The following is a 23,323-nucleotide window of genomic DNA, read 5'->3' as shown; positions in this document are numbered from 1 at the left end:
TACACCCACGTTCACAGCAGCATTATTCATAATAGCTAAAATGTGGAAGCAACTCAAATGTCCATCAACAGACCAATGACTAAGCAAAATGTGGCATATACAAACAATGGAATATCATTCCGTCTTAAAAAGGAAGGAAATTCTGACATATGCTATAATGTGGATGAACCTTGAGCACATTATGCTAAGTAAAATAAGCCAGTCACAAAACAACAAAAACTGTGTGACTCCACTTATATGAGATACCTAGAGTAGCCAAAATCAGAGACACAAAGTAGGTGATTGCCAGGGTCTGGGTGGGAGGTAGGGATGGGGAATTACTGTTTAATGGGTACAGAGTTTCAGTTTTACAAGACGAAAAGTTATGGAAATGTATGGTGGTGATGGTTGCACAATTATGAATGTATTTAATGCGACTGAACTGTACACTTAAAAATTAAGATGGTAAATTTTCCTATGTGTATTTCATCACAATAAAAAATAATAAAAAGTTTAAGGGTAAATCAACATATCTGATATTGCTCGGGCTAGGAAACCTGTGCCTTCAGGAAAAAGTGGCTGGCTTGGTGGTGGGGGTGGGAGTGAAGGTGGAGGAGGCACAAAACGGATACTAACAGGGGCTGAGGACAACGGCTGGGAAGCACTAATGTAGGAGTTGTGGCAGAGTACCAAACGGACGTGACAGGCACAAGGGAGAAGGGGGACTCGAACAACGTGCCGTGTGCGTGCTACGTGATTAAGTTCACCACATCTTCATCCAATAACATGTATTTACAAGCAAATGTATTCGTTTATGCAAAGTAGCAGAGGTCTCAGAGGAGGGTTTTTCAGTTTCGAGCTTGTGCAGTCATTGAAAAAGAGAAGTAAATCTGTCCCTGGGGTACTCCACGTCTGCCTTGCCCCTGGGAGCTGGGCCGGTTCCAGGAGGCCGAAGACTAAATTAGCTCGGTTTGCAGAGATATGCGAGCAGCGCCCCTAACCGGAGAGCGGCAGGGCGCCTGCGAAGTCGCGCATGCTCACTCGTCCCTCCATGCCACCTTGGGAAGGCTGCGAGCCTCAGTGCGCAAGCGCTCTCCGTCCGCGCCAACTCCTCCCTCAGGGTCGGGAACTAGCGGGGCCCAAGATGGCGGCCAGCCGCTACCGGCGTTTCCTCAAGCTCTGTGAGGAATGGCCAGTGGACGAGACCAAACGGGGCCGGGACTTGGGCGCTTACCTGCGGCAGCGGGTTGCACAGGCCTTTCGGGAGGGAGAGAACACCCAGGTGACCGGAGGGGAGGTGGCTGGGGCGAGGGGAGGAAAGGACGAGGCATGAGCTGGGCCAACGAGCGGGCTAGTGGCGGGGCCCGCGCATGCGCGCGCCTTCCTTCCCAGGCCGCACGTGAACGGGGACTTCTTCCTCCTCCAGGAGCTGGGGAGAGCGAAGCCCGTTCGTTCTACCCAGTGGTCTTACGCGGCTGCACCTTGGAATTGCCGAGGAAGCTTTTTAAAACTCCAGATGCCCAGGACCACTCAGCTCTATTGAATCAGAATCTCTGGGGGCGGAGTCTTGGCCTTGGTATTTTTAAAAGCTCCCCAGGTGATTCAAGGTGTAAGCAGGGTTGAGACCCACAACACCAATTGCAGATGGTGACGGCCACAGGCCTTTGCTCCCGTGATACGGTGCCAATACCTCGCAGTGTGGTGTACTAAACTGCTGACCCTCTTTAGGCCCCCACGACGCGTTTGTGTTCTTCCTGGGCCCCTGTAAGCCTGTGCAGCAGGTTTGGTCCTCAACTCGTACCCCACGTGTGAGTAGGTAGGCCGACGTTCCTGCTCCCCTCCAGGTTGGTGCTGCAGGTCTGGGACTCATTCATTCATTGAGCACCTACCATGTGCAGGAACTATGTTAGGTGCTAGGGAGATGAGGTCCTGTGCAGGACAAATAAACAAATGGATATATGTAAGACAGTCCAAATAAGTATTGTGATGGACAGAAAATAGGGTAGCATGGTAAAGGGGTAGCATGAGTACATTAGCCGGGCCTTTCTGAGGAGATGACACGAAGGTAAGACCTAAGGGAAGAGGATGAGCCAATAGTGTCCACTTGGTGGGAAGGACATTCCAGGCACTTGCAAAGGTCCTGAGGCAGGAGGCAGATTGGAATGTTAGAGAATAGAAAGAAAGCCGAAATGACTAGAGGGTAGTTGAGTGAGGTGAAGTTTGCTAAGACTCGAGGTCAGAGGACGTCAGGAGCCAGGCACAGTAGATCCTAAAGGCACTGATTAGGAGTTGGATCTTATAAAGCCAGTGAGAAGCCATTGGGGATGTTTAGTCAGGGGGCTGATGTGACCCACTTTACTTTCTTTAAAAGATCACTCTGGTTTTATGTGGTGAATGGATTATGGGGGGCAAGAACAGAAACAAAGAGGCTGGAGAGAAGCCTATTGTGGTGCCCTAGGCAAGGGATGGTGGTGGGTCGGATAAGGATGGCAGCACAGGGAATGGAAGTGGCTGGATGCAGGTTATAATGTGCAGACCAAGTCAGCAGGAATTGCTCGTATATTGGATGTGGGATAAAGGGAAAGGGAGGAACCAAAGATAGCACCAGGATTTTTTTTGGCCTGAGAAACTGGGTGAAAGATGGTGCCCTTTACTGAGATGGGAAAGACTAGATGAGGAACAGTTGGGGTGTGAGAACATCTTAAGTTTGGTGTTAGACAGGTTAAGCTTGAGATGCCAAGTGGAATGTTAAGTAGGCAGTGAGATATTTGAGAGTAAGTCTTAGGCAAGAGGTCAGAGGTATGAAATAAGATAAATACACACAGTCTGAAGAAATGACTTGTGAAACTTGGCCAAGACTGGTCAAAGCAGGAACATGGTTTTTTGTTTGTTTTTTGTTTTTATGCAGTTTAGCCCAACACATAGCCAAGCCAGCCCACTAATGGAGCGAGAGCACACCCAGTAGCATCATTGTGACTGGATTGCTGACTGGGTAGTGACATGGATGGGGTATCTGGCCCAGGACTTCCTGAGGTGTGGGATGAGAATGGATCGTGCTACACTCAGGACCCTCACACTGTGTCTAGTGATCTTCACTGACCCAAAGTGTAAAGATCTTTAAGGCAAGAATTGTATCTTGTCCCAACTCCACAAACCCTGTAGATTTTCTAGGGCTGTGCTTCCTACGTATTTTTAGTGTGACCTTTCTGAGAATAGAGATAATGCCATCCCCCCGCCACTCCCCAAGTCTAGTGTAGTTCTTGGCACATAAAAAATACTCAGTGTCTAAATGAGTAGATAAATAAAGGTTATATCTTATTAGGCCAAAGTCATTTGAGTTTAGTTGCGGATATAGCAGAACTAGATGAAGAGAAGTAATGAAGAGTGAGAAGGGACTATTTGTGTGTCCTGAGTGGTGAGAACTGAGTTGAGAGTTTTCTGTGTTTGGAGAACTATAGGAACTACAGAAAAGGGACATAACTTAGTCTTTACCACTAAGGAGCTTGCAGTTGGCTGGTCAGAGGCTGGATCTTTGGGGAGGTGAGAGAGTGTGACATTTGTCTCCTTGATTGTTAGTGTAAGAGGAGCCAGTGAAGGAGGGTAGAGCGTTCTTTTGGAGTTGTCATCCCTTGTCATCACCTAGAGATCAGTTGAAGGCCCACACAGGTTTGAGTCATAGCTCAGATGCAAGTCATGGTTTGGTTGATAGTTCCAAAGCAGCTGATGAATGCATTCCCAGTAGAGTGAACTAGTATATCATGATGGCAGCAGGTGCATTACTCAGAACCATTGTCTTACCTCATCCTGATGTCACCTGAGAATGCGTCTAGGCTTAGTAAATCTTTGTGATAATTTTTTAGGGGAGCAGCCCATTGCTGGGATTGAGAACAGCACTGTGAGTCACTCCCACTGACACCCCCAGATGATTTATAAAGACCTTGAGAAAGAAAGGTGGTTCTGGTAGAGTCATCATTAAACTGGCAGCAGGAGGCAGGGATTAGACCCAGTGGCTGATTGGTATGAAACCCCCCCTTGGTTATGCCAGAGTCAGAAAGACAGTAGGGGGAGGTAGCTCTGCTCACGTAGCTTTTTGTTCCTGCAGAGGAGAGAGGCAGGCAGTTTTCCTCTTGGCCTCTTAGCTTCCTTTGTCCTAACAATAAACCTGAAAGGTGCATGGCACACTCTTGCAGGCATGATCTCATTTAATTTAAACCTTAGTGCAGCTGAGTGAGGTAGCCACTACTGTTCCCATTTTGCAGGCGAAGAAGCAAAATCAGAAAAATAAAAAAGCTTACTCGGGGTACCCTGGCAGCAAGAGACAAGAGAAGTAAGAAACAGACCCAGCCGTCCTGGCCCTGGTTTCGCCTCATCTCCTGGGTGCTTGGCCTTTCCTCAGCTGCTATTCCTCCCAAGTTATTTCTTCTTAGAATAGTCTCTTGTTTCATGAACATCAAGCCACTCCTTTCCCCTCTTTCCCTGCTCAAATCTTTTTGGACCATGGATAGTTCTGGGAAAGCATTAAACATCTCTCTGTGTTTGCCCACCTGCTTTTCTTTGTCCCAGACACTGCCTCCCCTGCGTGGATGGAAGGGAGGAAGGTCGTGGTGGGACACAAGCATAAAAAAGCCAGGCTCACTAGAAGGCACGTTAATAATTCATACACGAAAGCAGAGTATGAAAACCATTGCCTCCATTTATTCCACCTCAAATTGCCCTTTGGGGAGTCTCATGGTCCACCCTATACCCACCAAGAGGGGCGGTGATGGTGGGAGCAGGAACACACGTAACACCTCTAACATCCTATGTCCTATTATGTGGTGTTTTGAAGTTAATGTTTATGGGGTTTGCCCCATTTGAATACAGTTTGCTTAACTGAACACGGGTTCCCTGCAGCTCTGAAACCTTAATAAAAGAATCACAGCATGGGAGAAGTGGCAAAACAACTGTAATTGTTGACTTTCCGGGGAAAGGAGCAAATCCTTCTAATGAGTTCATGAGGTGCACAAGCAGCTTCTTAAAGATCTCAGGCTGTACACCCCCTAATCTAGCACAGGGCACAGCTCTGAGGGAGGGACAGCCTAGAAGTGCTGCTGCCCAGGAAGGGGCTGTCCAATGAGCAGAAGCCAGCCCTTATAACTGTGTCATATCCAAGTCTGAGTAATATTGGCCCAGTTTGAAAGAAGCTAAACTTTATCTTGGATTAGTAGTAATGTAAGTGACACATCAAAAAGCTCATGGAAAAATAGAACTCTAAGATAATACAAATCCTTCCATGAACCTTTTGAAGACCCCTCATATTTCCACCTTCTCAGAGGAGAATTCAAAGGTTTTATGTAATTATGTTTTCTCAGTCATCCAACTGAGACCTGGTCTTTGGCATTCCTCAACAAGGCAGGGAGCTCGCCCACCTGCCTGGCATGTGCTGGCCTTGGTGAAGCCCTATCAGCGTTGCTCACCCCCTTTCTGGGCCCCCTGAAATCAAGTTTTTAAGGAGTGGCCTAAGAACAGAGTATGCTATTTTTAGTTATAATATTGAACCCACTGCAGAACAGGAGTTGTGGGGAAAATCATCTCTAAGAGGGAATGCAAACATCTCCATCTTTTTTTCTCTTCCAATTCTGAGTGGAGCTAGAGTGAGTTAAGGTAGTGTTCAGACCAAGAGGTGACAGTTGTCTGTGCCTATTCAAAGAAGCAGGTGCTCCTCCTAAAGAGATAAATTAGTGACCACTTCCAGTGGGTCACCACTTTATTCAAAGATCTTTGGGGTCTGCCCATTGCCTCCTGGACAAGTGGCAGACAGCTTTGTGAGACATTCAGTGCCCTCTGTCCTTGGTCACAGCTAGTGTTTCCAGCCTTGCTTCTCACCAGCCCCAACACAAGCCTCAGAGAGGGTATCTTCTCTTTGCCTCCCAAATTGGCCATAATACAGTTGGTTTGAGACACTAGTGCACCATGGAGCAGCACACCACCATCACCCCTCCTCCTCCCAGCCACCAGAAACCCAGACAGAGTTTGCTAAGAATTTGGTGGCTTCCCAGGCCCTCAAAGCCCTCCCTGGGTTCCATTTAAGAACCCCGCCTGTCTGAAACACCCTTGTCCTGTACTGTTTGATGCCAAGGTCCAGCTCTGAAGTCAATGCTCCACAGAGTTCGGTCTGCAGCTTCCTGTCACTCTGTGCACTGTCACTGCAGTCAAACTCAGTCCTTCCCCCCGCACCTTCCCTGTCAGCCCAGCCTGGCAGCCAGCTCCCACCTGAGACCTGCAGCTCCCACCTGAGACCTGCAGCTCCCAGCATTGCGCAGCTCTGGCTCTCAGTTACACGCTGCCCCGGGCATGGGTGGTTTTTAATCATGTGCATCTTGCCTCCTTAGCCTGATTGCCAGCTTCTCCAGGGCTGGGGCTGGGTCTTCTTTATGTCCCCTTTTGGTCCCCTAGCAGAGCACTCTCTACATAGTAGGGTCTCAAGAAATATCTTTTTAATTGAGTTGAAGGGAATAGGCTCCCATAACTGAATGAACTCATTTCAGAGGTTCATTACCAAGTCACGAAAACCTTTTTTCATAGATCCTCCTGGACAGAATCCATCGCTACCTTAATTAGCAAAGCAATTTGCAACACCCTTTCCCAGAAGTGCTTATGTGTCCCTTTGTGTGACTGGGGTAGGGGCCTCTGTACCCATTGGTGTCACCACCCAAAATTCAATTTTGAAAATCGAAATCAGTGCCTGTGGCACTGATGTAGATTTGTATGTATGAAAGTTTAATATGGTAAAGAGAAATTTACTGATGACTGAACAGGGGAAATGTAAAAGGAGCAAAAATAGAGCTATAAAGGACACTTTGTCAATTGAACATCTATTTTATTCACATTTGGGGAGCAGTGCTGAATTTTTCATAATGTCCCCACTGCTTGCTTTTTCAAACCCAGCACTGCTATTAGTCCTAAAATGTCTGTAATCTCATTAGATGTGAATGCAAAATCAGGTAATCTAAAGCTTGTGTATAAGAATATTTCTATAAATATACAGTACATTTCATCAGAAAAACTATATTTCGAAATTCAGGAATGTTTGTGCTGGAGTCTGTGAATAAAGTGTAAGATGTAAGTGTGTGGTGAGGCTTCTGGAATTAGACAGATATCTCCATTGATATCCTTTTAAGTAGTAAACAAGACTGTTTAGTTACTGAGCTTTGTTGGGTGTGACCAGGAACCCAGAATTGGCCATGGCTGCATCTCTCCTTAGGCGGTAAGAACTTGGCTAGAAATTGGCATATCTCAAACTCCCATCAGCCCCCACTGAGCCCTGTTTACAGCCTAGGTTAGAGACCTTCTGACCTTAAATGGGAGATTGGATAAGTCCATTTTTAGGACTTGTAGGTGTTTAGTTCCTTCTCAGATAGCAAATTGAGCTCCAGGCATTATGTAAACCATCTAAGATACTGTCTGTTTAACACTGAGGGAAGTTGAAGAGGTTGAGGGGGCCCAAAGCATCACTTTGTTTTTTGCACAAAGACCTTGTGCAGTTGGCCTTCACAGGAGCAACACTCTCAAGGGTGACCCTGTCCTCCCTGTGCCTCTCCTTTCTGCCTTGCTACCTGTCAGAGATGGAAAAAGATGAGAAGGAAGGACCACACCCTCCTTACCCGCTTGAGGGTGTGGGGGGAGGTGGCTAAGCAGCCCTCTGGCAACTTCTCACCATTTGGGAAGTTGGAGAAGAAGCAGGAGGGGAACTTGGGTTGGCAAGATTTCTGAGGGTGAGGATCTGGTGTGAATGCAGGTTTGAGCCGAGGAGAAAGTCCCTGGGAGGAAGGTGAGTCAGCACGTGAACTCCTTTCCGAAGAGCTTGGTTGGGAAGGGGTTGGGATGGTGGTAGGAGCAGAAGGTCCAGGTGAGCGGCCATCAGGTGAAGACCAGGTGCAGCAGGCAGCTGCTCACTTGGCAGACACCAAGGGTTGGCATCTGAGCCCCTCTCAGATGACCGTGGAGTGCTCAGTGACTACTGAGAGCCATCCAGGGCAGGTCCAGCAACCCCCCATTCATCTTCACTTCCACCTCTAGCACCACACTCCAGCAGTACACACCAGCCACTCGGATCCACTGGTAGTGTCCCAATTGCCTTTCCCTGGCCATGTGCTTCAATTGGTCCTGTGCCTGCAGTGCCACCACTTCCTTCTTGGTACCCACACTCATCCTCAGCTGGGCATTCTCCAGCACTTCTTCCCTGGCTCCCTGGCAGGGTCGTTGCCCTCCTCCCTGGGCCCACAGCACCCCATACGCACCCCTTCATTCCACTGCCACCTGGATTCTCCTGAACTGTGCGGTTTCCTTCCCCTTTCAGGTGATGAGGTAGGAGCCCGTGTTTACTACCATAACTATCTACTGCTAATAATCATAACAAAAACTAATCACATTTATCATTGTTCCAGGCCTAGAATTCAGAGCAGTCCAGGCATTACCTCATTTATCCTCACCCACCCTCAGAAATAGGGGCTATTATTATCTTTTGTTTTAAAAGAAAGGTTAAGTTGGCTAGTATGCTTCAAAAATGTCAACGCATGAAAGACAAAGGCTGAGGAACTGCCCCAGATTAAAGGAGACTAAAGACACATGACAGTTAAAAGCAGTAGATGATCCCTTTTTTCTGCAAAGATTATTACTGAGACAATTGACAGAAATGGAATATGGACAGTGGATTAGATAATAGTGTTATATCAATATCAAATGTCCTGAATTTGATCATTGAACTATGGTTATGTAAGAGAATGTCCCCATTCTTAGGAAATACACACTGAAATATTATGGGGTGAAGGGGTTAGGTTCCTACTTTTGAATGGATGAGAAAAATAATACAGATACAGAGAATGATAAGCAAATGGGGCAAAATTTTTTTAAAGTGTGTTTTGGGAAGGAGATCAAGTGATTTGCCCAACTTCCCGTAGCTGACAGCAGATGGTGCCAAGATTCAACCTAGGCAGCTTGACTCCACAGCCTTGGAGACTCAGTCACCTGAGTGTCCCCTGCTCATGCACATGCCAGGCATGCTGTAGGCTCTCAGTGAATGTCTGTTAAATTTAAAAGTGAACAAATCTGCACAAGTAAGAAAGCAAAAGATGAAATGCGAAATTATCTTTTAATAATCTAAGTGATATGGTTTAAAACTTTGCACCAGTGTTATTCTCTTTTTCCTTTTGTGTCTTGCACCTTCTGGTAAATTAGCTCTTGGTTATGCATGCCCTGCTGAAGAAACAGTGTTCCAAATGCATTCCTCCAAAGTGCGTGCTGCAGAATTCTGTTCCAGCTGGACTTTCCCCTGGAAGAGGTGACCGGCAGAGAGTCACCAGCTTCACACTTCCCCTCCATTCTGTCCACTCAGGTGCCTTTCATTATTATTCACAAACACTGGCTACTTCCTCAGCCCATAATCCTTTTCTTCTGATGGATCTACCTGAGCATTTTTGTGATGAGTAGCCCGAACCTGGGGATGTGTCAGGTAGAATTAAATGACAGATCCTCTTTTTTGTTTGCTCTGAGATGGAGACCTCATTTGACACACGCTCACAGGCAGAAGCAGAGCTGTCTTATTAAGACGCTTAACTACTGATTTATTTATGCTCTACCTTCTTCAAGGAAGGTTTTAAATTAGAAAAAATCCATCATTTGGATTCTGATGAAAAACATAAAAGAGAAAGTTTTGTTCTAGGGAGCTTTCAAAATTCTTGGTAGAAAAAATGTAGAGAACTATAGTTAAATTATAGCAACAGCAGAGGGAAGGGAAAATTAAAAAGAGGTATGAAAGGGAAAAAAACATTTCTCATCTCCTCTCTATGTTGCCTGTCTTCCAAGGAATTTCCAGCAGGGGCACTGCTGTCTTGGGCACCCAGAGGATTTGCTTCTTTCCCCTTTCTGTCTGTCGCAAGGCCTCAGTGTTCTGGGCCCTCTTCTTTCTAGCAGGACCTTACTGCAGTCCCCATCTTAGTTCGCCTCAATTCACCTGTCTCATCTTAAACACTGCCTTCTTCATGTTTCTTTCTTTCTTGTTGAATTTCAGCAGCTCCCCATTTACCACAGATGAAAACTAAGATGATTTTTTTTTTTTTGCCCCTCATAAAAAATATCTAATACATTTCCTATTGAAGGTTTAACTCAAAAAGCTCTTTCTTTTTCTCCAGCCCAGGCTCCTTTACTGTATTTTCAGGCCCCCAGGCAGGCTGGTCCAGGCTGAAGCATGCCAACTCCTCTACCTGGAAGGCCTCATCCTCCCTTCTGCTCCCCAACTCCTGTGCCTCCCTAAGAACTCCTATGCCTCCTTCTTCTCACTTCTGTCATACACTGACCACTCGAGCACGTGGGGACTCCCCCTCTGAATTCTTGTGGCCCACACTGTCCTGAGCATGCCCTGCCCATGTTACATTTCTGTCAAGCTGTCTCCCACTGCAGCATGGTGGTTCGCATCACAGATGCTCAACAAGTGTTTGTTTGCTGGTTGATTGATCAGGTTTTTCTGTAGGTTGGGGTGTTGATGAGATGGAGCCATTCCTCTAAAATGGTGATCTCTAATAGTGGAGCTGTAGGCTGTGTTTGCTTCCTAGAGAGCGAAGAAGCAAGTGCTAGCAGCAGGCCTGTTTCACGTAAATGCCTTATTCGGTATGGTCCCTCCTCAAGGTGCACACACAGTGTGGGAAGCAGGACTCCTTTGCTCACTTCCTTGAGGGGTCTTTGTTTTTCAGATTGCAGAGCCTGAGATCTGTGATCAGATGTATGAGAGCTTAGCACGACTCCATTCAAACTACTACAAACACAAGGTGAGTGGGCCATCATCTTTTATATCCCCAGCCCTCTGACCGGGGACAACCAATAAGAATGAGTGAGACTCTGATTATACAATGTTTTGTAAAGAATTGGGAGTTTGCCGCTTTCAAATGTAACCAGTAATTTCAACCAAGCCAAAGAACATTCCTGGTAGAGGCTTTTAGGTCTTCCAAATAAAAGCCATTTAAAATTATGAATAAAAGCCATATATTTTATATGCCAGTGCATGCTCCTGGGAATATCTGACAACCAAAAATATGTATGGTCTTATACATATTTTCCCATCCACTCTGAAGGAACTGATAGTTCACACTCTGGTGATAAAGATGGGATGATTGGCAAAGTTCCATCAGACAAAACTAGGCTTTTCCAGAGCTGGGCCCTGACACAATTACTGTCAGATTCCATTTAGTGTGGTTTTTCCCAGACTTGAAAAATGTGTTCAGTAACTCCACAAATAAACATGGCCAAATGGAAAAGCCTACATGGAAAAGAGTTTTCTTCTGAACCTTCCCTACTCAGAGTGTGGTCCATGAGCAGCAACATGAGCATCACCTGGGAGCTGGTTAGAAATGCAAAATCATGGTCCCCACCCAGACCTTCTGAATCAGAGCCTACATTTTCCAGAGAGAATTCACGTGTGTTAAGGTAGGAGTCACCTGCTTGAGACGGTTCCAGTTCTTGCAAGGCCAAGTCTTGAGCGCAAGGTGGCGCTGCTCTTCTCCTTACCTGGCCTCTGAGGCCCAGGGGAACTATGGTTAGAGAGGAAGGCTTGTGTGCTGCAGAACTAATCTCTCCCTGTGTTCTCTCTTCTCTGTCCGTGACCAGTACCCTCGCCCCAGAGACACCAGCTTCAGTGGCCTGTCCGTGGAAGAGTACAAGCTAATTCTGTCCACAGGTATTGAAAGCACAGCTGCCCTTTCTGGCTGGTTTGCAAATGATTCCTTGAGTTTGAGCAGCCAGGGGGAATTGTCTAATAAAACAGCTTTGCTTGATGGAAAGTCTCGTGGAATAGCCTATAGGATATTCTGAAGCTACAGGGCTCATGCTTTTGGGCCACAGAATGTGGAGAAGGTCAAAGGCATTGTTTAAAAGAGAAAATCCATCTTTAGTGCTTTTTTAAATTCAAGGCTGGGCAGCAGGGAACAGGGGAATACATATTTGCCAAATGGAAGTACTTGAAATCAGGATGGAAGGAAAATAATTTTATTTTTATGGTCCTAAGGGGGCTTTATAAACAATGAGGGTTTTAATTAAAACAAAAAGCCATTCAATAAATGTGTATGGGGATATCCGCCTAAGAGTTATCTGACCCAGGGGACATGGTCATGTGGGTTATTTGTTGAACTAGGTATATTTTGGAGTCATTGATAGACCTGATTAACAAGAAAGGAAACACCCTGCCAAGCTGATTCCCTCCTTACTTCCCTATTTCCATTGTCACTGAAGATGGGGGTGGGGGAGAACCAGAGTTGAAGTAGGCATGTATTGGAAAGTTACTATTTTTATTGCTGAAGACATTGTATACAAAAATAGGCTAACCTTTTCTGGGAGGGCGCAGCCCTGAAATGTTTGCCTTCTGGTACTCTAGAAATTTCTCTTTCCTCTTCTTCTGGAAGCTTTCAACAACTGAGGTTTGGGGATTTGGCCTTCTAGAAAGCTTTTACCTTCTGAGCAGATTAAAACCTGGTGATGTCATCTACTGTTGTGTGTCAACTCTGACGCTATTTTTATTACAGTACTCTCTGGAAAACTGGGGTGAAGATATTTTAGTCAGGCAGAATCACTTTATTGGCATTTTTTGTTTGTTTGTTTGTTTGTGGCTGGCCAGTATGGGGATCCAAACCCTTGACCTTGTTGTTAAAACACCATGCTCTAATCAACTGAGCTAACTGGCCAGCTTCGACTTTTTTTTTTTTTTTTTTTTTGATATATAAATTTACTCCCACATCCCTGGGTCGATGTAATTACCAGCATTGATGCAGTGTCATCATGAGGACCCTGGAGAGTTTGAGCAAAGTTTGGGCTTGAAATTAGGATGGAAATGAGTTCCAGAGGCCCTTTCTCTGCTGTCTTTGTGAACCCTCAGGGAAGCCTCTGAGTGGGGAACAGACAGCAGCGAGGGACGGGAGATGTAGGACTCCCCACCACTGTCCTGTGCTGCAGCTTTCTCTGGCTGGGAGTTCAACTCCAGAAAACTTCCTGATAATCTGCTTTCACAGCAAGCCTCATATATTAGTTGCTACTTTATGGAATAAGCCTACTGAATGTTTCCTCTGATGGGGCAGAAAAGATTTGCAGCACCTATGTGAGAGGATTGAGGGCCTGGCCAGTCTGAAATGTGGCGGTGGTCTGTGTCATGAGTGTGTCCACCCTGGGCTTGGGGTCATAGAGGGCACTAAAGGTCTCATGGCTTGTTGATGGACAGTGATTCCTCAGTGTCATTCTCAGCACCGCACTCTACCGAGTGAGCCACGGGCCGGCCCTCTCAGTGTCATTCTTTGTGCCCTATCCAGGAACCTGGATGTCTGGAAAGTCTCAGGGCAGGATGCTTAGGCTCATGGCTGAAATACAGTGCATGTTCTAATTTAGTCAGGAGCTCACTGACAATAAACATTGTTAATACATAAGTTACTTATTTTGTTCAGAAATGCTTTTGTTTTGGGCCGGCCCGTGGCTCACTCGGGAGAGTGCGGTCCTGATAACACCAAGGCCACGGGTTCGGATCCTATGTAGGGATGGCCGGTTAGCTCACTGGCTGAGCGTGGTGCAGACAACACCAAGACAAGGGTTGAGATCCCCTTACCAGTCATCTTTTCAAAAAAAAAAAAAGGAAATGCTTTTCTTTTTCTCCAGAAGATTTATTAGATGAAAATTCAGGCTATGAAAACTAAACAATATTACGAGAGTATCTAAATTCAAAATATAAGTGAAATTAGACATGAAACTTTAGCCCTGGAAAGGCTTTAAATCATTCGTTCCCTACTGGAAGTGATTCCCCCCCCCCCCCAAGGGGACATATGGCAACATCTGGGGACATGTAGCAACATCTGGAGACATTTTTCTTTCTCACAACTGGCAAGAGGGGTCGTGGAAGTGCTACTGACATCTAGGGAGCAGAGACCGGGATACTGCTAAACATCCTACAAAGCACAGGCCAGCCCACAACGAAAAATTAGTTGGCTGAAAAAGTCAGTAGTGCCAAGGCTGAGAAACCCTGCATTTGTGTGGGTGGGGGTGTGTTCTTAAACAAGGACCCAAGCAGCTCTCACCACCCCCTCCTGCCTTCACAGTGGTGAAGATGGCCACCTTTCCACTGAGAGCAGGCAGGTGCCAGGCAGGTTACCTCCGTTATATCCTTCAATCCATATGACTTTTGAGGTGGGGGTTTTTATCTTCATTAGACAGATGAGGAACCTGAAGCTCAGAGGGCTAAGTAAATTGCTTGAGGGGACCCAGTGGGGAAAAGGATGGGCAGGGATTCAGGCCCAAATCCATCTCCCTCCCCAGTGTCTGCTCAACTCCACACATGTGGTGGGTCCAACTGCCAGGCTCAAATCCCAGCTCCACCACTTCCTAGCTGTGTGACCCGAGCAAGTTATGTACCCTGCCTCTACCTCAGTTTCCACATCTGAAAAGTAGATATAGCAAGGTCGGTGTGGAGCAGGCCAAGTTTTGTGATAAAGCACCTGGGCCCATGGTTGCATTGCTGACTCTGCAGTGCCATTTCTTTGCCCTCTAGTATGGATGCTGAGGGCGAGGAGGGCAGGAGTCCGCTGTGCATGTGTGGTGTGCTAGGCACAGGCCTGGCACACTGGGCTTAGTCACCATGAGCAGTCATTTCTGTGTTACCCTGTTGGGTCCGCTTTTCAGAAGCTGGGTCTACACTGCCCTTTTTCAGGACCACGCTGTGCGAAAAGCGAGGCATGCTTGTGTTGGGAACACCCGTGGGATCAATCTACATAACCAGGCTTCAGAATTGTCTTTTCATCTTCCCCTTTTGCAGACACCTTGGAAGAGTTTAAGGAAATGAACAAAGGTACATGGAAAAAACTTCAGGAGAAGTTTGCCCCCAAGGGTCCTGCGGAGAAGCACAAGGCCTGGGCTCAGTCCTTATCTCGCCGACCTACCTAAGTGTGGAGTCTTGTATGTTGCCATCGTAAATAAAACTGCCCTGATCTCCCCTGACCTCACGGTTTGGGAATCTCATCTAGCCTTCACAAAAAGGAAGCCCTTGTTGCTGTAAAGAAAGTTTCATCCTAAGAAGGGATGCCGCTTAAGCTGTCCGCCACGACCACCGGTCAGGGTAGGGAAGTCTCCTGGAGAGAGGAAATGCAGGTTTCCCTTTGGGCCCAACAAGGGAGGGTAGCGGGGCCTTTGCACAAGGTGCTTCCTACACGGTCACAGGGGCCCCCACCTCACCAACAGGGGGACCAGCCATCTCCTGCCAAGATTCTCAGGCTCCCTTTTGTTGTAGGAGCTCCTGGGAAGAAGCCAAAAATAGCAGTAAGTACCTAAAAGGCATCCTGTTGCAAACAGAAAGCAGCAGGGAGGTGGTGAGGCCAGGAGATATGAAAAGCCTGCTTGGCCCTCATCCCCACTGACTCAGAGAAGGACGGAGCTCAGGCTGCTGCTCCTGATCTTGCAAAAATCCATGTGCCAAGTTGGCTCAAGGGACAGAGAAGCTATAGACAGGCCTTGGCCAGGTAGGGCTTCAGGTTGTGGTTGACTTCGGCACTGTGGGCAGGTTCTGTGGGAGGCCACAGGACAGAGACCTCGCTGGCTGGGGATACACACAGGGTCACCTTATTACTCCATGGAAGCTTGGCTCTCACTGGTAGATATTCACATTCCCTACTTGAGCTTCTTCTGTCAGGAACTCTGCTGAGAGAAGGGGTAGGGCAGGGGATGACAGCTCCCCTCATTGGTGGGAAGTGGAAGGGGGTTCCTAACCTCATTTGTACCTAAACTCCTCAGTATGTTCTGAAATCTATAAAATAAAATCCACAGGATTACAACGGAAACCAGTTATACTGAAATACAGTTCTGTCCGGGGACCCCTGGTTAGGAATCGCTGTGAGGCAGGATGTCACACAGAGCATCTCCTGGAGGCCTGAAAAGAGGCCAGGCCAGTAGGAGGGCTTGCATGCCTGTCCTCTGCAAGCGTGCCCTGTCAATCACCACAGTCCCCAGGGAGTACAGTAAATGCATCCTTTTTAATGGACTGGATTTCTATTAATTTATTTAAGGCAATTAACATATAAGATCTCAGACCAAAGGACTTGTAACACATTTCACCAAAAGGAGAAAAAATAAGCAGTCAAAAAACAGCCACTCTAACACAGTTCAGCCCTTGTCACCTGGGAGTGTGACTCTTCCCCAGGAAGCTCAGGAAGAGGCAGGTCCTGGGAGCAAGGCTGTTCATCCTTGTGCCATCAGGCCACCTGAAGCTATCTGCACACTGTCTACAGCAGGTCTAAGGCACAGAGGGACTGTGCAGCCATGAGCAGGTCTGAGCACAGCACTCTTGGAATGAGTTAAATAACAAAGCCCTAAAGTCACTAGTAACAGCATTACTGCCACCTCCCCCAGAGGCGGGCAGCAACCAAAATGTAGTGCTTGGAGAGAAAGGTCACCCCACTCCTAACCACCCACAAGGAAGACTACAAAGGAATGTCAGTTATTACTTTAAGGGACAGAGGTATCCAGGATCATCTTCCTTTAAGGCAATAAGGTAAACTGAATCCTAGTGAACTTCCAAGTCTTTTTTAAGGGCTATAGGCAGGACTCAGCTCTGAGGCTCCCCGTCCATGTTGGCCAAAACCTGGGTTGGTGCAGTGATGGCAGGCAGAGTGGGAGCTGGAGGCTGGGTGGGCACCTGGCCTTGACAGGCTGTGGGGCTGGCCGGGCCACCAACCCAAGGGAAGCGGCAGTACTGTTCCCAGTCACAGTCTCCAGTGACAAGCATCCTCTGTTGGGGCCTTCGATGTCTCCTCAGCGGCTCATGCAGTTCTGGACATCCACAAAGCCCAGGCGTTGCCTGCGTTTCCGCTGCTCCGTCATCTAGAGTTCAATAGATGCCAACAGGCCTGGTCAGGTCACCCAGTGCCCTTCTCTCCATGGGCACTGAAGAAGGGCTGGCACCCACCCTTCCCCATGGACCCAGCTGCTATTCAGCACTGACAGCAGGCCAGGCCCACTTGGGGTGCTGTGAGGATGTCAGCTCCAATCCCCCGCTCTCAGCCTGTCACAAACCCCTGATTTGGTGCAGCTGTGAAACCACCCCACCTAAAAGGGGCTGCCTGATCTTCCTGGTGTCACTGCCAGATGCAGAGGAGGACATTCTGGGTAAGTGGGGATCTGGAGAAGCAGAAGGAAGCCTTAAACTCCCTATCACTAGTGAGCCCCTTGGAGGGACTCCCTAGCAGCTGCAGGAGGAAGAGAGTGTCGGACAGAGACAGCCCGACACCCCTGCCAAGGTTCAGCTTGGCCTTGTCTTTCAGAGGCTCAGGGAAGGGGTAACCAACCCCAGCCTAACATTCCATGGAGGGGAGAGTGTGTCTGGAACATGCCTTCACATCCCAGGCCAATGGGAAAAATGGGCAGGGGCAGCAGGGCACAAAGGCCACAGTACACAGTCCCTCCTCACCCACGTGGGACCCCAAGGGTGGGGCCAGGGTGGGGCGGGGTGCACACCTGCTCCTTGAGCTCGTTGAGCTGGGCAGTGAGGTGGGACACCAGCTTCATGGTGGAGTTGAGCTTGTCCTGAAGAATCCGGATCTCATTCTGCTCTCCCTCCCCCTCGTTGCTCACTAGGGACATGGCCCGCATCCGGGGGAACCAGTCCAGGTTCTTGTTCTGAAAAAGATCAGCAGTGGGGTGAACAGGCTTGGGCCCAGCCTAGGAAGACCTTGGTTAAAAAAACCATAACGTGGGGAGAGGCTGCTACCGCACCCTTGACAAAATTACTCGCCAGGAATGTGTCATGGGAAAATCTGAGTTGACCTGGGTCCTCCCCAGGGCCTGAGTGAGCTGGCAGTGAACCCTCTGCCACGGTGACAGGCTGACTTCCGCTAGACGGCCCCGAGCACTGAGATTCAGTGCTTCGCTGGTATCAGCACCATCTGTTTACTCTCCTGACACCCCGCGAGAGGTAGGGGGAAGGTCTCTGCACCCAGACCCTGAATATCCTTCCTTCCTTCCTCCCTCCCTCCCACCTGACAGGCATGCCCCACACCCCAGGAAGATGTGAGCCAGACAGATGGCAAATTGAGGGAGCGGGAGGCTCTGCTGAGGAGGGCTGGCATCTGACACATGTCTGAGAGGCAAAGCCACGTTTCCGGGATGGGAGGAGTGGGAGGGAGGGGACAGAAAGCAGTTTTCTGGTTCCTTGTCATAAGCTATGAATTCTCAGACCGACAGATAAATCTATACTCAAAGATTAGTTCAAAGAATAGACTTAAAGACAAATAGAACTTTTTTTTTTTTATCATCACTGCCTTCACTCCCTTCATTACTATAGAAATTGACAGATTATATTTGATTCCTCTTGGTCTGAAATTTTTAAGTTTCTCCAAGCTTACTCTCATCCTGGAACCATCCAGACTTTAGGAAACTGCCTTCCCTCTCGCTGAGCTAGAAAAGGTCACATCCTTTGGAGTGACCCACAGATCACAGGACACAGGCAGAGTCTCCCCCTCTCCCACCCCTTCTCAGCATCACTGCACCACGGGCCATGGGATACCACACTCATCCCTCAGGGCTGACAAGTGTGCTATGGGCTTTTTCCTGACAGCAGAAGAGCGAGGCAGCCCCTCCGCTGCAGTGGGCAGCTGGCAGGGCTCCTGCGTAGCCGAGCGCCGGCTCCAGCTGCTGCTTCACTCTCCTGCTGACCTTTCAACAAGTGTCTGCAGCTGTCCACACCCCTCCCCCAGGCCACCCGGAGCAGAGCAGACAGATGCAGCATCTCCTCTCCAGAACCCAGGAGACTGGGGACCCTAGCCGTGACAGCCTCTGGGGCATAGCAACTCTCACTCTACAATGCCTGCTTTGGCTGCCTGCGGCACAGCCGCCCACAGGCCCCATGAGGCCCTGCTCACACCTTGATCATCTGGGCCACGTAGCTCTCGGGACCCGTGTAGTCCGTCTTGTTTTTCACTCGGACCAGCACAATAAAGTACAGGTAATTCCACATGTTGTGCTCCAACTTGATGTGCTCCTCAAACGACACCGTCTTGTTATCAAACTTGTCCCTCTCCAGACCTGCGGGCAGAGGGCGAGAATGAAACTATGGGCCTCCAAGAGCCGTGTGGGGCCACTTGGTGGCAGGGACATGGCCTCGATGCAGTGGGGCATTTGTTCCAACAGCCCACTCTGGACTATTTAGGTCATTTCTGTTTAAAGCACCAGCCACTTAGCCGTGGAGATCCTGCCCGGCCACAGCTGCAGCCCTCCTGCGATGGCAGCTAAGCATTCTGGGAGCAAACGCCAAAATACATCCCAGGGGAAGCAGGAATAGCTGGACGAGGGATGTGTGCTACAGGTGACACCTGCTCCTCAGCCTGACGTGGCTGGTGAGGGGACTAGATCTTCAGACCAGGTGTGGGAAAAGCACTGGTCTGAGACTAGAAGCTTGAGGCCACTGCTGGGCTTCAGTGTCCTCATGGGTAATCCAAGAGGGTGTAAGGGATGGTCCCTGAGGCCCTTGCCCACCCACTTCTATTACTCCAAGTTCAGGCAGGGTCACGTTCTCCCCAGTTCTGGAATGAGCAAAGACAGCCATCAAGCCATCAGCCCCAGGGAAGGGCTCCCCAGTGGCTGTAGAAGGAAGAGCCAAATCGAGGCTGCCGAGCAGGAACCAGGCCTCACCACAGATGAAGCACGTCGTCTTGAGAATCTCCTCCTTCTTCTGCTTCTCACTACGCAGGTCGGCAAAGGTGTCAATGATCACCCCAAAAATGAGGTTCAGCACGATGATGATGACGATGAAGAAGAACAGGAGGTCATAGACCACTCGTGCCGGGAAGAGGGACTCCTGCAGGGGCAAGACAGGCAGGTTGTGGCAATGGGGACCCAGACCCCAACAGAAGGAAATGAGGGCCTCTAGCTCCAGGAACTGTGAAGATGGCGGAGTGGACCCAACCTGGCTCCACGGAGCAAGAATCGCAACCAGAAGCCCTGCATTTGGATTAGGAAAGAGCAGACCCAGACTGGATACGCCGGAAGAAGTGCGGTAGAAGGAGCTTGGCGTAGGGAGCTAGGGCTGCGAGTCTCGACTTGTCTGTGCCCCTAACTTTTAGTTAGGGGAAGAGCCAGCTCTGAGCTCCTCTGCCCCACCCTAAGGATGCCTGGCCTTGCACATTCTAGAAACCCTCTGTCTGGCCAGGGAGGCTGCTTCTCACTCCCAAGCAACTGGGGGTGGACTGGATTTGGGGAATGCTGGCTGCCCAAGCCAAGTCATGAGGCCTGCTCATGAAGCTTCCCTCCCCCTGCTGTGGGCTGTGCAGAAGCCAGCGCCCAGCACTGCTCCGCCTGACTCACACCTTCCCTAGCCCTGGGGCAAAGTGTGGTGCCAAGGTCTTTCCTTATAGCATCTGCAGTGAGCTGGGGGAGGGGACAGCTCAGCAGCAAGGGACCTGGAAGTTGGCTGGGTGTGGAAGGCAGGAAAAAGGGGATACAAATGGGGAGGTCAACACTGAGGATTTGAGAGGAGGCTGAGCTGCTCTGACTGGCTGTGACCTGAGGGCAGGACTCTTCACACTTTTTGATCCAGACCGAGGCTTGGGCTTGTGGATTTGGGGATGGGGAAGGGGGTGCTCACATCTTTGGAGGGCTTGCGGAGAATGTCGCCCACACCGCCACCATTGCGCAGCCCATGGTTCATGACAGTAACGATGCACATCAGCAGAGTGTCACAGGCCCGCTCTGTGCTGTCCAGCTCCTCATCCCCTGAAAGCAGAGAATGTACTCAGACCCAGCCACCTGCCTCTGCTCCCACCCCAGCCGGACTCTTGCAGACCAGACCCACCCACCAGCCTCACCTTCTAGGATCTCAGGCACCGAGACGCCCGAGACACAGTCCATGTTGTCCCTGCTACATGTGCCCACAAATGTGGCAGCTCCATGTGGCATCTCCAGGGGGCTGGCTAGAGGGAACATGGACGAGGTCACCAGAATGCCCAAATGCCTGGCCTTATCCCCCTGGGTCCATCCTCTGGGAAACCTTCCCTGATCCTGCCAGCTCTCCACTGTTGGCTACAGCTAACGGTCTTCCTGCCTCTGCCCCCACTGGGCTGCAGCTAAGGGCAGGGAGGGATCTCTGTACCCCAGAGCCTGCCACACAGGCAGCCCCTGCAAATGCCAAGTTTAACATGAATGACGGGGTCTGCAAGTAGCTCCATCCAAGGTTCTCCCACCCCTCAATCTGTCACAGGAAAGAGAGGCAGATAGGGTGAACTAGACCTCTCCAGAACCCACAAAGAGAAACTGAGACAGGGAGCTTGGTGGGAGAAGTGCTATAGGTCGTGGTCCTACTGCCAGTCACTTGTTGGGCCCAATGTCATCCCCATACACCCGCTCAGGAGAAGAAGACCCCAAGACCTCTGGAGTGGTTGCCAGGCAGCCGGTCGACCTCGAGGATGAAGTCATCCTTGAGAAAGAGGAAGCCGACGATGGAGAACAGGTAGACCAGGATGAGGGCCAGCAGGGCAGTCAGCAGGATGGAGCGGCCATTGCGAGTCACACTCTTGATGACGTTGAACAGCGTCTCCTCACGGTAAATGAGGTCAAAGAGCTGCAGGATAGGGGTGTGGCCTTGAGGAACCAGGCTGCCTATCTCGCTGGGGACACCACTGGACCCTGAAGGCTGCCCAGGTTCTCAATGGTTCCCCACAGGCTCCGCCAGTGGGGTCTGCACTTAGGCAGGAATAACCAAGCTGGATGGAGGAACCTGGACTTCCAAGGCCACAGAAAGGGTAGTGGCCCAGGGGAAGGCGTGAGGGGTGAAACGGGTGGGTGAATACCAGCCACAGGAGAAGGATGGCCGGCTCTTATAGTGCATGCTCCACATGCCAGAAACCTAAGTGCTTTTTGCACATGAGCTCATTCCATCTCCACTATTATTCTAGGTAGAGGCTGTTATCCCCATTTTACAGATGGGGAAACTGAGGCACAGGGCAGTTAAGAAACTTGTACAAAGTTACACAGCTAGTGATGGCTACGCTGGGATGCAAACCCATGGTCTGCGTCCAGAGTCCAGGCTTGAACAACCACTGTACAGGACACATGGGTCACACAGAGGCCAGCAGGGGCTTTGAAGGCCAGGCTGAAGTCAGGTGGAAGACACCTCTGACAATCCACTCCTCCCAGCCTAGTGGCAAAAGGACTGGACAGACTAGTGCTGGGGAACTGCTAGCAACTCGCAGGAAGCCCCACCTGCCCCCGTGCCCTATCCAGCTCCATCCCTTGCAGTGGGCCTCACCAGGATGCTGTAGAAGAGCTCATGGGCAAAGAGGCCCAGGACACTCGTCAGGATGTAGCCCACGTGGTAGAGGAACTCCATGTCCATGACCATGGCCTTATAGCCCCGGATGAAGGTGCCACGGTTGCCCACAAAGCTCACCACAAACACGATCTTGTTGGTCAGCTGGGGGCGAGTGCAAGCATGGGGGTTAGTGCCCCACAGCACACCCTGAACCTCCACCCATTGCCACCATGCCCACCCAACACCCAGCTCAGAGGCCAGGCCCCCCCCACTCAAATGAATTAGAGCTGATCCCGTTCAGCCTGGGAGGCACGGCATTAATGAAATTGCTTCCAGAAATGCATCTGGGCTGCTACCGCCCAGAGTAGAGGAGAAACTCCTCGGGTCCTCCAGCTCCAGGAATAAAGTGAGGTACAGGTAGAGGAACGCGGGGAAAAGAGAAGACTGTCCTTTACAGTGACTGGGTAAGCTAGGAAAAGGCACCCCTTGTTCAAGGCACTTTGTTTCCCTCTGTCAGGAAATTGTCACGATATACGATCTTTCATGTCTACCATGTGAATAGTGCTTTTGGGCAGCACATCCAGCACAGCCCTGAAGCTGGTGCTCCAAAGTCACTGTCTCTGAGTGCCAGCTGTCCCCAGCTATCAAAGGAGGAGGAGGAGGCACAGGGTGGTCCCAACTGCTGGTCTATAATGAACTCGGGATCCAGAGAGGGTGGCTCCTGGGAGCAGCAGGCCAGCTGCAGCTGTGACTGCAGGACGAGCACAAGGTGGTTTGGGATGGGGGCTCCCTCTGGACTCACATTGAGGGCGCCCAGGATGTTGAGCGTGGGCCCGATGCCCAGGTAGTAGATGGAGCGCAGGATGAGCGCCACAATGAGGGGGCGGATGCTGTAGCGCTTGGTGAACAAGGCCGCGATGGAAAAGCAGATGAGGATCCAGAACAGCAGCGAGATGAGCGGGGAGCCCAGCACGCCTGGGGGCCGGGGAGCAGGGGTGAGCAGGTCTCGCTCAAGCCAACCACAGCTCTGATGCAGGTCCAAGAGACCCCAAA

General features: G+C 49.7%; 2 protein-coding genes across 2 annotated transcripts in view; one reads left to right on the top strand and one right to left on the bottom strand.

Annotated features, from left to right (window-relative positions):
- Positions 1-1,074: 1,074 nt before the first annotated feature.
- LOC134378696 (ubiquinol-cytochrome c reductase complex assembly factor 2) lies at positions 1,075-14,976 on the top strand. The gene is made up of 4 exons (XM_063098005.1): positions 1,075-1,261; positions 10,707-10,781; positions 11,617-11,686; positions 14,795-14,976. Exons 1-4 carry the CDS (start codon positions 1,124-1,126, stop codon positions 14,920-14,922), a joined length of 411 nt encoding a protein of 136 aa, XP_062954075.1. The 5' UTR covers positions 1,075-1,123; the 3' UTR covers positions 14,923-14,976.
- A 1,068-nt stretch (positions 14,977-16,044) lies between these two features.
- ITPR3 (inositol 1,4,5-trisphosphate receptor type 3) overlaps positions 16,045-23,323 on the bottom strand; it is a 66,389-nt gene continuing 59,110 nt past the window's right edge. The window contains exons 50-58 of the mRNA XM_063096363.1: positions 23,073-23,245; positions 22,268-22,432; positions 21,388-21,580; positions 20,829-20,933; positions 20,609-20,736; positions 19,657-19,822; positions 18,890-19,050; positions 17,485-17,646; positions 16,045-16,851 (exon numbers count right to left, since the gene is read on the bottom strand). Of these exons, the coding sequence (XP_062952433.1) occupies positions 16,783-16,851; positions 17,485-17,646; positions 18,890-19,050; positions 19,657-19,822; positions 20,609-20,736; positions 20,829-20,933; positions 21,388-21,580; positions 22,268-22,432; positions 23,073-23,245 (1,322 nt within the window). The 3' untranslated portion in view covers positions 16,045-16,782. The remainder of the gene's footprint in view (positions 16,852-17,484; positions 17,647-18,889; positions 19,051-19,656; positions 19,823-20,608; positions 20,737-20,828; positions 20,934-21,387; positions 21,581-22,267; positions 22,433-23,072; positions 23,246-23,323) is intronic.

This window comes from Cynocephalus volans, chromosome 5 (assembly GCF_027409185.1).
Source record: "Cynocephalus volans isolate mCynVol1 chromosome 5, mCynVol1.pri, whole genome shotgun sequence".
NCBI classification, from domain to species: domain Eukaryota; kingdom Metazoa; phylum Chordata; class Mammalia; order Dermoptera; family Cynocephalidae; genus Cynocephalus; species Cynocephalus volans.
The sequence above is the reverse complement of the archived record's forward strand: the minus strand, read 5'-3'. Positions and strand labels throughout refer to the sequence as shown.

Bases quoted from the DNA above. Each gene is read 5' to 3' on its own strand.
- LOC134378696 (XM_063098005.1), top strand. From the start codon at position 1,124: ATGGCGGCCAGCCGCTACCGGCGTTTCCTCAAGCTCTGTGAGGAATGG. The intron at 10,782-11,616 runs GTGAGTGGGCCA...GTCCGTGACCAG, and splicing joins CAAACTACTACAAACACAAG to TACCCTCGCCCCAGAGACAC. The intron at 11,687-14,794 runs GTATTGAAAGCA...CCCCTTTTGCAG, and splicing joins CAAGCTAATTCTGTCCACAG to ACACCTTGGAAGAGTTTAAG.